Source organism: Zootoca vivipara, chromosome 15 (genome assembly GCF_963506605.1).
Source record: "Zootoca vivipara chromosome 15, rZooViv1.1, whole genome shotgun sequence".
Lineage (NCBI taxonomy): Eukaryota > Metazoa > Chordata > Lepidosauria > Squamata > Lacertidae > Zootoca > Zootoca vivipara.
The window spans coordinates 11,998,730-12,013,075 of record NC_083290.1 but is presented as its reverse complement, the minus strand read 5'-3'; the positions used below and the strand labels follow the sequence as shown (position 1 = coordinate 12,013,075).

Sequence of the window (14,346 nt, the reverse complement as noted above, 5' to 3'; positions counted from 1 at the left end):
TATGGCTTATATTCCTTGAATGCTTAAAAATCCTGCTATGGCTTATTTTATGGGTATGTCTTAAAATATGAGAAACAGGGTAGCAACAGATCCCGATACATCTTTATTCCCTCGGCCAATACAAGGCATGGACAACCATTAGCTTCTGATTGGTGAAAATAGTTTCGGGCCCTAGTTCTTCAAGTGAGGCTAGAAAGTAATTCTTCTGAGTGTTGTATCTGCACAGACTGGTAGCACAGTTCTGTAGTTAGTCCCGTGACAACACCTTCACTTTCCTCCGGTGAGCTGTGTTTGTTTTAGCTTTTGCAAGGCAAGTTCAACATTTATCGCTTAGCAGAAGAACGAGTGGGTGGATCTCTTGTGAAAGAAATAGAGACTTCAGCTTAGTGTGGTCTATATCTTTTCCGAGGCCCCTGTGGTCTAACCAAGTGCACGTTATAGGGTAAGAGAACAGGTCCTCTTACGGCTCAGTAAGGTAGTTAAGGAACAAAATGAAGATAGTAGAAGCTGTTCTCCCAATGGAGGGATGTAGGAAGTGGAGTCACTTGAGGAGTGCAATTGGGACCTGTGTTTTTTAACTTGTCCATGAATGGTCCAGAGCAGACTAAGATGGGGGACCTTAAGTCAATGAGCTTAACTGCCATGCAACTTTGCCCCATTGAACCACTGGCTTGTATTCAATGCAAAGGATCTTCCCCCTGCAGGCATGGGTCAAACAGTTCCAACAAAGGAGAAATGTTCCTTTGGGGCATCTGATTACACTGCGGCATCACCTGATTAACAGCTAGCTGTATCCTGTTCTCCATGATCCTGATGTGACCAGCGAGGCAGCAGTCAAGTTTGCTGACAATATCAAATTGCTTGGGGTGTTTAAAACAAGGAAAGAAAGGATTCTGTCACCAGGTCTACATCTGTTCCCAGAAGCAATGTTAAGATATTCCTCCAACTACCAAAGATCAACAGATGCTTTTAAAAAGGGCATTATGTACAGTGTTTCCCAAACTTGGGTCCGGCTGTTTTTGGACTACAACTCCCACCATCCCTAGCTAGAAGGACCAGTGGTCAGGGATGATGGGAATTGCAGTCCAAAAACAGCTGGAGACCCAAGTTTGGGAAACCCTGATGTAGAAGGTTAACTGAGCAAACGTCCTACATGAGAAGATAGATGTGCTGCCCAGGTCCTTAAAAACTGTATCATCGGCCTCCACAGTCACTGTGTTCATGGAAGACAATCTTACTCGGCTTTGAGTGATCACCAAAGAAGACATCATTATTAAACTTGTATACTACCCTTCAGCCACAGATCTCAGAGCAATACAGGTGAGGGAAAATTTTAAAAGGCATCTGCTTTTACTGATTGTGGTAATCTTATCAATACAGCGAAATGAGAGGTCTTCAGCTTTATATCAAACTTTATTTCGGTCTGAAGTGGTAAAAAAAAAAAAATCCCTACAACTCACGTGTTCACACAAATATTTTTGACAACTGTGTCCAAATCGCCAAGTGCAACTCCAAATGCCCACAACTGTTACACAAACAGTTTCCCCTCCTCAGAAGGTCCATCTCCCATCCATGGCTTCAGCTCGCTGTAGGAACCACTGTCTTCTGACAAAGCCGGGCTAGCAGTCCTGCCATCTGTAAGAGCGAGTTGACTCCTTCCGCTATCTTCATGTGTGTATAGCCAATTTCCTAGCCGTACAAAAAGACATTTAAGATCCAGCTAGCCTACCTTTTTTCCTCTGCTGAGAGAAAACGCAGAACTCTGAGACACATGCAAGGAAATATGGTTGAAAGAGCACCTCTGTGCTCACACATATCCTTAAACCAAGACCTCAAGATCAAGGGCCCTTTTTTTGCAGCTGGAAAAGGACACCGCTTCCTGAGAAACTCCACATTCATTAAGGGAAAAATAAAAAAAGGCTTTTAGCCCTCCTGGTGGAAAGATCTTACAAGTGTGTGAGGAAATGCCTGTGGACATCTCAGAAGCTGAGAGGGGAGGGAGACAGTTTCAGTTTCCTGATTAACTTTTGTATCTCTGCACTAAGTGATGCCAAATACGGTTAGAGCAGGCATCCCCAAACTTCAGCCCTCCAGATGTTTTGGACTACAATTCCCATATTCCCTGATCACTGGTCCTGCTAGCTAGGGATCATGGGAGTTGTAGGCCAAAACATCTGGAGGGCCGCAGTTTGGGGATGCCTGGGTTAGAGTATCTCGGTCAAGCTGCTCAATTTACTGTTTGTGATATAAATCCGAGATATTTCAGTTTAACATCTATATGAAGCTGCTGGAAGAGATCATCAGGGAGTTTGGGCTGGGTGTTCATCAGTATGTGGATGACACCCAACTCTCTCTCTCTTTTAAATCACAACCAGTGAGGGCAGTGAATGTCCTGTGTGAGTGCCTGGAGGCGGTTGGAGGATGGATGGCAGCTAACAGATTGAGGTTGAATCCTGACAAGACAGAAGCACTGTTTTTGGGGGACACAGGGCAGGCGGGTGTGGGGGACTCCCTGGTCCTGAATGGGATAACAGTGCCCTTGAAGGACCAGGTGCGCAGCCTGGGAGTCATTTTGGACTCACAGCTGTTCATGGAGGCACAGGTCAATTCTGTGTCCAGGGCGGCTGTCTACCAGCTCCATCTGGTACGCAGGCTGAGACCCTACCTGCCCGCAGACTGTCTCACCAGAGTGGTGCATGCTCTAGTTATCTCCCGCTTGGACTACTGCAATGCGCTCTAGGTGGGGTTACCTTTGAAGGTTGACCCGGAAACTGCAATTAATCCAGAATGCGGCAGCTAGACTGGTGACTGGGAGCGGCCACCAAGACCACATAACACCTGAAGTACGTTTCCGCGCACAATTTAAAGAAGTCTTGGGGCTGACCTTTAAAGCCCTAAACAGCCTCGGTCCTATATACCTGAAGAAGCGTCTCCACCCCCATTGTTCAGCCCGGACACTGAGATCCAGCGCCGAGGGCCTTCTGGCGGTTCCCTCACTGCAAGAAGCAAAGCTACAGGGAATCAGGCAGAGGGCCTTCTCGGTAGTGGCACCCGCCCTGTGGAACGCCCTCCCATCAGAGGCCAGAGAGATAAACAACTACCTGACATTTAGAAACAGGCAGCCCTGTTAAGGGAAGTTTTTTGTCTGTGATATTTTAATGTATTTTGATGTGTGTTGGAAGCCGCCCAGAGTGACAGGGGAAACCCAGCCAGATGGGCGGTTTATAAATAAATAAATAAATAATAATAATGTTCATTCTGCTCATTTCAGAGAGGATTGCACTGAGTACTTGCAGTGCAGGGACAGACTTAAAGCAAGTCTCTGCATGTGCATGTGTGAAGAGGTTATCCCAGATAAGGACGTGAGATGAGCCTGTTGGTTCAGGCCAATGTCGCATCTCAACCAGCAGCCTGTTCTCAAGGCCTGTGGGAAACTCGCAATCTTGACCCGAGGGCAGCAGAACTCTCCCCACCTGCAATTCCTATTAACTGGTATTCAGAGGCATCCTGACAGCCTTATCTTCCATGAGTTCGTCTTTTAAAGCCACCCGAGGCCGTGTCCTCCACTGCCTCTTGGTTGCAGAAAACCCCATCATTTAATTATGTGCTGCATGAAGTACTTTCTTTGTCAATACCAGCGTTTCCCAAACTTGGCTGTTTCAGACTACAATTCCCATCATCCCTGGCCACTGGCCTTGCTAGCTAGGAATTATGGGAGTTGTAGTCCAAAAACAGCTGGAGAGCAGGAAACACTAAATCTCCCAGTGTTCCAATGCCTCACAGGCTGTCCGTAAGTTCTCTGGTGTTATGAAATGGTGAACGAAGGAGGCTTTCTCCCTATGTTCACACCTTCCATAATGTCTTGTCTGCAGAAAATGAGCCACGAACATGCAAGTGCTAAGCAGATTCCCCTCTCAACCACATGGCTGGACATCTCAATGCTATGGCTTACAGCGGCAGAACCAACCTTGATGAACTCCAGCTTCAAATACTCGGCCATCTGGTAGGTTTTACACACTCTGAAGATGTTGCCGATGATGTCTTCAGCAGAATAGCCAAGCCTCCACAAGTGGGACAGGATCTGGACCAGGAAGGAGTATGAGTCAAGTTTTTTAAAAAAATACCTATCTCTAACATATTTTTTATCCTCATCTCTTAGCAGCAGTTTGACGATATAGATTAAAAGCAGCATAATCAAAAATTTGCAAACGCAGAAGTAGAGGCAGAATCTCAATCCATGACCACTGCTCTCACGATTGGCTCTGTGTCACGGCTGCCCAGACAATGATAGGGTGGGGTGGCAAGAGCTTGAACGCTCCCCTTGGACTCACCTTGTATGCTTCATCGATATTGGCGCTGACGCAGTGGCCAATCATCTCCTTCACCAGCAAAGGGTGGGGCTCATCACACACCTGTGGAAAGAAGAATCCAGCTAGGCAACGGGGAGCTTCAGTGTCTTGAGAACAAACAAACCGGGCAAGAAGGCATTCCATGCATGAAGCAAGCTTCTGAACTGCACAAGTCCCTCTGGCCCCTGGAAAAGCCACAGGACCACCTACACCCTGTCTTCTCTTCTATGCAGGTCCTGAAAAAGACAGGAGCCCCGCGGACTCTCCTTTGCATCTGGTCAGGCTAAAGAGAGGAGGAGAAAACGCTTTGGCTGACCTTGAACACGTTCTCACTGTTGACAAAGCCAAATCCAGAATGGGTAGACTGCAAGTTGTTCAGCGCCTGTTTCAAAAAGAGAGATTTTAAAAAATGAACTTAAGTGATGGAGATCTTCCCAGTAATTCAGTTCTCTTTGTCTGGTAAAACGAAAGGCTGGTGTGTTCCTGAAGTATAAAGTTTGGCTCTCCTGCATGAGCAAACTGCAGTTGTGTGCAAGGTCAAGCAGACCTTTTTTTTTTTTTACACAGTCCACCAGCTCTCTGCTCATGTGAGGGCTGGCCTGATGGATTCCCCTTCTTTATAGCATGAGTTTTGGCCAGCAAGTCCTTCTGGATCTTTCTGCCAAGATTTGGCTGCAGCTTCCACCCATGTTCCCATTTGCAAATCAGAATGGGATAGCTGGATTGAAGTTGTTTGTTTGTGACCATGTGCAAGAGCCATCCATTGCTCACGGAGCATTAAAGTCCGAGTCCCTTGGCAAAAGCGGTCAGGGTCCACAGATTGGTGGTAGGTGGGGCCAAAGTGTGTGTGTTCCCATGCGCGCGCACACAGCTTGGCCTCCACTCTGTGAGCATGGAAATGCAGTAAACTGCCAATGGTGGAAGAGGGTGGGCTAACAAGGGAGCTAGCAAAGGTTGCTGCACTCCATGACTGGCTCTCTGAGCTTCCCTGTCCGCCAGCCTGCCTCTGGTCTCTCGTTCTCCTCGCCCTCCAAGATATGCCAAAGGAAGGCAGGCGGGGGAAATGCAGGAGCTCAGGAAGACACTTGTGGGGTGCAGCAACTCGTGTGTCATCAGGGGGTGTGGCCTGGGAAGGACCTCTGCTGTCTGGATTCTGAGGCCTGGAGTTCCCCATTTCTCTCTTTCTCTCTCTCTCTCTCTCACACACCCCACTTTAGAGTGGGGCTGACATAAAAGTCACAGAGTTTTAGATCAGTTGCTTTCTGGTAACACGGAGTTCTCTCTGTGGTTTTGGCAACATCGCAAGCCCAGCTGCACTAGCCTGTCGGCAGCAGAGACCACAAGCTCTCTGCAGAATGCCTGCTCCCTCTGGCTACAGCCAGAGCTTGGTTTCTTCGAACTGTGGGGCCTCGGAAACTGACAGCTGCAAAGCCACACTGCTTAGTTAATCATACGAAACAGAAAAGCTGTGGAAGGATGGTTTCGATTCTGCGCTCACCTGCCTCATGTCTCCCTGGGCCGTGAAGATAATGGCTTCTAGCCCATCGTCTGTATATTGCACGTTCTCCTTCTCGACAATTTTCATCAGCCTGGCAAGAATTTGAGCGTCCGTCAGCTTGGTGTAGCGGAGCACTGCGCAGCGAGACTGGATGGGTTCTGGTGGGGGGCAGACAGAGGGAGAAAGGACAGGTGAGATCCTGCCTTTCGGGAGCCTAGGAAACTTCCTTAAAACAACCAGAATGCAGGTTCACCCACACCAGCGGTTGGGAACTGAATCTGGCCAGGAGGCTCCATCCTTACCTGCCCCCCAGGCAGGTCAAGTTTGACAGGTGGGGTGCAGCCAGACACCTGTTGATCACCTGACGTCACAATGCTATTGGATGACCTGTTTTCTTTTGCCTACACGGCCTGAGGTCAAACTGCATGGGAAAAGGCTTTGCGGGGACCACTGGTCACAGTGGCACTTGTGCAGCCACGTAGCTAGTGCTGGGTGCAGCGCACGTGTCCTGCAGCCGGGGGCAGGGTGAGCCACCCATGGGGGAGGGGCCTCTCCGCCGCCTCCCCTCAGCTGTGGGGCAGCTGAGGGAGAGGTGGAGGGCAGACGCAAGTCCCACGCTGCTGTTTCAGGCAGCGCGGTGCCTGCAGGCACGCAAGCCACCATGTCACTCCCAGGAGAGACGCGTGGCTCAGGCACACTGCAGACCCCGCGGTAAATGCCGGCCCCCACGGTGTGGCGCCCAGTGCCAGCTGCATTTCGTTATGTTTGTTGACTGAACTAAAAAGTTCCTTGAGCCCATTTTTTTGAAATTATTTTTTAAAACTCATATTTTTGTCATTTTGTCACACACACCCCGTTATGACACCTGGGGTGGCCCACACACCCCGCCCTCCGCCACTGCACTTGTGAAGGTGAATTCCCAGCCCTACCTGCAGATCAGGTCAACATGATTATAGCCGTATAGCAGGTAAGAGGGCCAAGGCTGAGAGTGTGTGTGGTTTGCCTAAGGTATCTGAGTGAGTTCACACCCAAGGTGAGATGTGAACTAACTTCCTGATTTTGTCTTAGCTTCTACACTATGCCAGACCAGAGCTGCACAAAAGAGGAGGGAGCATGTGGTGTGAACTATTGAAAGAGATCTATGCCACCCACCCCAAGTGGCTGAAAGCTCTTACCTATGATTTTATCGGAAGCATTGCAAGCAAGAGCAAAGCGAGTTGTTTTGGAATAAATTTCCATCGTCCGTCTCAGGGCTTGCTGGGCTCCATCCGTCATGCTAGTTGGTGATGTGGGGAGAAACGCAAGACACTTTAATTCACAGAAGCTTGCCAAAATGTGTCAGTTTTGTAATTAATAAATAATAATAATAATTAGTAAATAATATTAATAATAGATTACTTGAACTGGGTTTTCCTAGCCACTCTGGACAGCATCCATTAGATTATAACAGAACACAGCGAAACATCAGACATTAAAAAGTTCCTGATACACCTTCAGATGTGTACGGAAAGTTGTGTACAGTGGAACCTCGGTTTATGAACACCTTGGTTTACAAATTTTTGGTTTACGAACGCCGCGGACCCGCCTGGAACGGATTAATCCACTTTCCATTACTTTCAATGGGAAAGTTCGCTTCAGTTTATGAACGCTTCAGTTTATGAACAGACTTCCAGAACCAATTGTGTTCATAAACTGAGCTACCACTGTAATGGTTTAGCTCTTTGACAGAGTGTTCCATAGGGCGGGTGCCACTACCGAGAAGGCCCTCTGCCTGATTCCCTGTAACTTCACTTATCGCAAGGAGGGAACCACCAGAAGGCCCTCAGAGCAGGACCTCAGTGTCCGGGCAGAACGATGGGGGTGGGGACGCCCCTTCAGGTAAACAGGCCCAAGGCTGTTTAAGGCTTTAAAGGTCAGCACCAGCACTTTGAATTGTGCTCCGAAATGTACTAGGAGCCAATGTAGATCTTTCAGGACCGGTGTTATATGGTCTCAGTCATCAGTCTGGCAGCGGTATTCTGGATTAATTGCTGTTTCTATCTAGGAGCTGTAGATATTTAATTTACAGCAAAAAAAATGTTCAACTGCAATAGAGACTGTAGCAATGAAATTCAAATTGTTTATGCAACACAGGAGCTTCCCCTAAAACTCTTTCCTGTTCTCTTCTAGGGTATAATCTTTCATTCCTCCAGACACCCAGCTCATAAACAATGTCTGTTCCCTGGCAGTAAGTCAGAATTTCAAGCCACTTACTATGTTCAAACTTCACCAGAAGTTTTGGGATTTCCCCTGGTTAGGGTGTCTCTCTCTCTCTCTCTCTCTCTCTCTCTCTCTCTCTCTCTCTCTCTCTCTCTCTCTCTCTCTCTCTCTCCCTCCCTCGTTTTGGAAACTCTGGGGTTCCCCAGGCCTGCTGATACCTCCCTGCTGTGTGCGGAACATGCTGTTTCAGCCACATAAACACTCTGAGAATGAGCTTGCCCTTAGGATATGGGATGTGAGATAATGACAAGTCAATAACCCTTTGAGCCTGCTGTTTGCTGCTACTGTTCCCTGCAATGCCTCTTGCAAAAGGGATGAAACCTCAGCTAGAATATGTGGTGATGCTTCAGCAGAGTGCAAGTTGGTGCCAAGCAACACAAGGGTGTGAGAAGGGGAGGAGTGGTGGCATGGTTCTCTCAAGTTATTTCAGCACTGTGAGCTAAGTAGCGTTGATCTTTCTCATGACTCGGAGAGGCAGGCAACCCTTGAAACACACAAGAACTTAGGCAGAGAGAGTCAAATGTGGTGCAGAGGTCTGGAAGAGTTGTGGGCCATCTTTGCCCTCCAGATGCTGCTGAAATACAACACCTGCTGGTCAGGCCTGCTCAGGCTGACGGGGGTCATAGTTCAGCAACATCTGAGTGCCAAAGGTTCCTCACACCTGCTTTAGAAGAAAGATTCGCGCACCTGTCAGCTTCATCCAATATGATGATTTTATGCCGGCCTTTCGGAAGCGTCACCTTCTGCTGAGCAAACATCTTGATTTTGTTCCTCACAACATCAATGCCTCTGGAAGAAAAAGGTCCAATTATTATTTAATGGTGGGTCACAGAGAGCAAATTTATGGGGGAGAAACTTTTTTCTTAAAAAAAAGAAATGAAGGATGAGAAAAATGCCATCTCCTTTCAGTTTTCGGTGCAGAAAAGCTACAGCGCCAAAGAGATCAAGAGGGCACGGGGGGTGGGGTGTTCTGATGCATAAGTCCGTGCACAACTGGAACAGTTTTACAACTAAGGAGACTACAACCCACCAAGGTGGGCAAGGGCCCAAAAGCCTGCTGTGGGGTTTGCTCAGAAATCCAGAAGACCTTTGGGGAAGGCTTTGATGAAGCAGCAGGGTGTAGGAGCGGAGATCATGTCAGAATTACACAAATACACACTGACAGGCCACCGTGGACCAGAGCATTAAAAAACCCCCACATAAAACCAATAGCACACAGAGATGATTGAGGACACATAGACAGCACTTCCTCTGGAATCTGCCAACAGCTTTGTGTTGCTTCATGGCAAAGCCAGGCATGACCCAATTCCCACTGGAATCCTTTTGGACTTGCCTGTCATTTGACGCATTCAGCTCCAGAATGGCTTCTTTCAACGCAGGCCCCAGAAGGGCACGTGCCAGACAGAGGATGCTGGTGGTTTTCCCAGTTCCTGGAGGACCCTTCCAACACAAGATTGCCCAAAGTTTTAGCCAACTCTCTCTCTCTCTCTCTCTCTCTCTCTCTCTCTCTCACACACACACACACACACACACACACACTCATGTTCAAAATAACCTGACCTTTAAGAATTCCAACATTTAAAACATGTGTATATCATCACCTTTCATGTAAAGAAGTCCCCAGGTTGGTTTTGCACATTTAAAATAAAATACAAAGATCACAATAAAAGAAGCCAGCTAATAAGGGTCAGTAGAGTATAAAGATGCTCCTGACGTGTAAAATGCAGAGGCAAATACAGTGCAGAGCACCTAAAAAATAGTAACATGCCCTGTGGAACAGCCTCCTCCTATCAGATGTCAATGAGATAAATAACTATACAACTTATAGAAGACATCTGAAGGCAGCTCTGTATAGGGACGTGTAACGGATTGACACGGTTTTGAAATAGTTATTCCTACCTGGCTGGAAAAGAGTTAATCCACCTCCAGCTTGACTGACATAACATTCTGGTGGGGGCAGGACTGTTCCCAGTTTAAAAGGAGGGAGCAGCGGTTTTGTGAGTTGAGGAGAGGCAGAGGGAGTGGGTAGGTGTGAAGAAGAAAGTTGAGAGGCCAGGATAGTGGGAATCTAGATGAGGTTCAGGAAGGCTCGATGTTAAAATGTTTGACAGAGATTATCTACAACCGAAACGTATCTTATAAACACATGAAACGTTAAAGAAACAACTCTGTTCTAAGGTTAATAAAATTCTTCTCTTTTGTACCAAGAAGTATCGTCATTATTTTTCCAGCAAGGTATCGGGACTCACAGAAGTGGTAACTCATTAGAGGACAAAACTTACCTCAGGAAAAGAGGCGAAAGTTTGTGTCTTAGAGTAACACTGAGGAGCCTTAGAAAGATAACCTGGGGTGTCAACAAGTTGCCAGCGTGGAAAGGGCAAACTTTTGCAGTAGGGGGAATCAAGCCGAGAGAGAGACCCTTTACTGGTGGCAGGAGGTTATTCTATCAAACAGCCTAGAGTTTTTCTTTGATACCAGGCCATGTGAACTGGAAGGAGAGTCTCCTTACTTATAAACCCACAAGAATAAAGGGGTTTATTTGGAGGCGGCGGGAGAAGAGGGCGGGTGGCTTCACCTCTGGATTCCTGTGTCGCATTTTAGTACCGGTAATAGAGAGGGGGACATTCGTCGCAGGACGCTTTTAATGTTTGCTGTTTTGTTGTGTTCCTTTATCTGTTGGAAGCCTCCCGGAGTGGCTGGGGCAACCCAGTCAGATGGACAGGGTACAAATAAAACTACAATTATTAGCTTCCCCAGGGTGGGCATTCCATAATCTTCCACTGTCCCTTAGGCCAGTGTTTCTCAACCTTTTTTGGGCCACGGCACACTTGTTCCGTGAAAAAAATCACGAGGCACACCACCATTAAAAAAGTTAAAAAATTTAACTCTGTGCCGCCCTATATTATAATTATGACTGTAAGAAACACTTGCCAAATATTGCTTTCCGGCGGGTTAGCGTTGTGTATTGGCGGCCGCCAGGCTCGTTTGCACTGGGCTTTGGGAAAGAGGAGAAATATTGCTTTCCGGCGGGTCAGCAATGACACGTGACAATGCAAATCGCCCTTCTCGTCACCGCACGTCGCGGCACACCAGCCAGCGTCTCGCAGCACACTAGTGTGCCGCGGAACAGCGGTTGAGAAACGCTGCCTTAGGCATCACAGGCTTCACCTCCAGCAGAAGGAAGGGCATCAACAGATGATCTAAGGTGATGATGATGATTAACAGGTAATCTAAACATACAGGGAGTTTCCCATCAGCAATGCGAACAGGATGCAATGTACTGGTAGGTAGTCCAACACTGTCCACAGGGGGGCATTCTGATTTATCTGCTGCTTTAGAAATAACTCCCACCCCACTCTTAGATGCTCAGAACCCAATCCACAAAACCATGATTGGTTGTAAACTGGCTTGTAAGGTTTCAGAATTGCAAAAGCAATATATATATATATATATTAAAAGCAACAGTACAATGTGGCCCAGGATAGCAACACCAACCCTGTCTTCATTGCAGCTATTTTTGTAACTGCCAGTGGCCTTTACCCAACTAACTTCTATTCGGAGTAAACTTATTGCAATTAATGAACCTAAGTTAGCCATGTCCATTAATTTCAATGAGTCTACTCTGGGTGTGACCAATGTTGGATAGTGCGTAATGACTCTATTTTTAAATCTTCAAATGGGAAGATCTGCAAGAAGGCATTCCACTGATCCGATCAATACTCACTGCGATGATAATATTTGGGACATTTCCTTCCCTTGCAAAGACCTAGGAAGGGAAAGAGAAAAAAGGGCATGGCTAGGTTACTGGGAAATAGATAAAAAATGGGTATGTAATGAATGATGGGCCATTGGCTTGATCTAGCAAGTCTTATGTTCTTGAACAACTTAACTGCTAGAGTAGGGGTGTTCCTTTGTCTGCTAGCACTCAGCAGGTTGGGGTGGGGTGGGGGCAGGAAGCAAAACCTCTGTAGGCTTTGGGGGGTTTATTTACAAGACAGACTTAAACTGCATTCCTGAGTAAGCTCACTTACGGAAACTCAAAAGTGAGATCTTTGTTACAGCAAAGCTGTCTCATCATACCTCCAGTCTGCTGACGGTGTCTTCATTCCCAACAATTTCAGACAGCTTCACAGGTCTGTATTTTTCGACCCTGTGTCAAAAAAAAAATCAATGAGACACATTTAGCCTCTTCCTCCTCGTATAAAAGACCAGAAGAAAACAAACCCAGCTGAGGAGTTAAGTCTCAAAGTGAAGGCTTAGCGAAGATTTCTTAAAAGGGAAAATGCTTTCAGCTTAGTATGAATTAAAAGCACGGGGTGTCAGTTGTTTGGATAGCAAGGACTATGGCCTGGTGGATGCCATAGCTTTCCGGGAAGCCTTCCGAGCACAGCATGCAAGCATACACCTGCAAAAGTGCAAGCATGTTACTTTCCCTTCATGCGCATTGACGACGCCACAAATCACTTCTGCGCCATCTCACAAGGAGCTTCCCCCCTCTCCCCCAATTTCTGAGCAGGGAGCACATTCACGTGCGAAGCAGTTTGGAGAAGTGACCCCATGCCAGGGCATGCCAAAAACTTCAGTTGAGATCCCCGCACTGCAAGGGGTTGGGCTAGATGACCCTGGAGATCCCTTCCTTACAACTCTATGAACTTTATACCCCCCCCCAAAAAACCCTATAATTCTAACTCCCTCCCAGCAACGCTGCTCCAACCAGTTTTATGCTCTCCGACCCACACACTATGGCCACCCCAAAACAATACCCCTCCAGCTACTTGCATGCCAAATATATGCCCCCCCAGCTGAATATATATGCTTCCCCAGGTAATATCCTTCCAAGATGCTTTATGTTCTTCTATTTGAACTCCAGCTGCCATTATTGCCCCAAATTATGGGGCTCCCTGTAACTCTCTTTTTTTTTGGGGGGGGTCTCATTTCTCTTTCTCACCAGGGCAATTCATAAGTGCCGCTCCCTGCGGAGGAAGAGGCGGCGGCGCCTCCCCGCGGGTTCTCCTCTTGCAGGGGCTTCTCAGGCCCGGCCACCTCCATGGCAACCGCCGCCATCTTCGCTTCCCGCCGAAAGTCCCGCTGGCCCCGCCCCCTGTTCCCGCGGCAGAGCACGGGCCTGGCGCCATCTTGGCTGCGGGCAAATGAAGGAACGGGGCTGACTCAAGGGTTGACTCCTGCGCGACGCTTCCGCCCTCACTGGGGCGGGGCCTCTGCTTCCCTGCCGCCGCATTGGCTGATATCGGAGATGCCCATTTTGCGATTGGTTTCCCCCCCTCCTTCTCCTCTTTACTTTTTAACGAGTTGCACGGCAGGCAAAAATGCGGCAGAGAGAGCTCTCCCGCTCATGCCATCTTCATGCTGGTGTTGTTGAACTGCATCTTAACTTAATACACAGGTCAGTGTGTATTAGGATCGTGGCCTTACACAGTGCAATTCTTAATTGGAAGGAGTTCCATGGGACTTTACTCACAGGTAAATGTGCGTGCATGATTTGCTCAGAAGATTTTTAAAGCACCTTACAAGGGGACACTGCTCTCACAAGTTTCTTAAGACATGCTATTGAAAAATACACAAAACACAGAAGTGTTTAATTGTCCCCACCGTAAGTGCCATACATAGCTGGTGTGGAAGGGGTAGCATTCCCAAGGTGTGGGGCCACCACTGAGAAAGTCCTGTCCCTCATATGTACTAGCCTACAGGCTCCCACTGGCAGGCCAGAGAGCAAGGCTCTGATGTTAAAGCCTCAGAAGGCTCATAACCCACATAGGTGTTCCTTCTGATAATGTCATCACAAACCCTTCTGGGCTTTAAAGGCCAAAACCAGCTGCAGTAACAGAGGCTGGATATGATGCAAATTAGGTATTGCATGGTCTGAGTGCCTAGCTGCCACTTTCTGTGTCTGTTGCAGTTTCTGGGCTGTTTTCCAAGGCAGCCCCACATTACAGTAATCCAACATGGACGCAAACAAGTCATTGCGTATCACTGTGGCTCGGTCAGCTTTCTCTAGATAGGGCTTCATCTGCCGAAACAGGTAATAGTAGCATATAGCAGGTGTAGGGAACTTTTGGCTCTGCAGGGGGTTGCTGAACCACAACTCCCCAGCAAGCATGCAGAATGGCCAGGGATTATGGGAGTTGCAGTTCAGCAAGATTCTGGAAATCCAAAGTCTCCCCACGCCTGGTTTATAGGATTGCTGCTTAGTGACACTTGCTCCCTCCCACCTGCTGCTGA

General features: G+C 47.7%; 1 protein-coding gene across 1 annotated transcript; it reads right to left on the bottom strand.

Moving 5' to 3' along the window:
• Window positions 1–100: 100 nt before the first annotated feature.
• Window positions 101–13,180, bottom strand: RFC2 (replication factor C subunit 2). Its single transcript, XM_035140110.2, has 11 exons — window positions 13,055–13,180; window positions 12,187–12,256; window positions 11,831–11,872; window positions 9,440–9,546; window positions 8,794–8,895; window positions 7,023–7,123; window positions 5,848–6,005; window positions 4,666–4,731; window positions 4,332–4,412; window positions 3,968–4,081; window positions 101–1,689 (listed from the first exon to the last, which is right to left on the bottom strand). The coding sequence occupies exons 1-11, from the start codon at window positions 13,168–13,170 to the stop codon at window positions 1,579–1,581; spliced, it is 1,068 nt and encodes a 355-aa protein (XP_034996001.2). The 5' UTR covers window positions 13,171–13,180; the 3' UTR covers window positions 101–1,578.
• Between the last annotated feature and the right edge of the window lie 1,166 nt (window positions 13,181–14,346).

What these genes read in the sequence shown, in the direction of transcription:
- RFC2 (XM_035140110.2), bottom strand. Translation starts at nt 13,170, where the DNA reads ATGGCGGCGGTTGCCATGGAGGTGGCCGGGCCTGAGAAGCCCCTGCAA. An exon ending in ACACCGTCAGCAGACTGGAG is followed by an intron (nt 11,873 to 12,186) that starts GTATGATGAGAC and finishes TTCCCTTCCTAG; the next exon opens with GTCTTTGCAAGGGAAGGAAA. An exon ending in ACAGTGAGAACGTGTTCAAG is followed by an intron (nt 4,413 to 4,665) that starts GTCAGCCAAAGC and finishes TTCTTTCCACAG; the next exon opens with GTGTGTGATGAGCCCCACCC.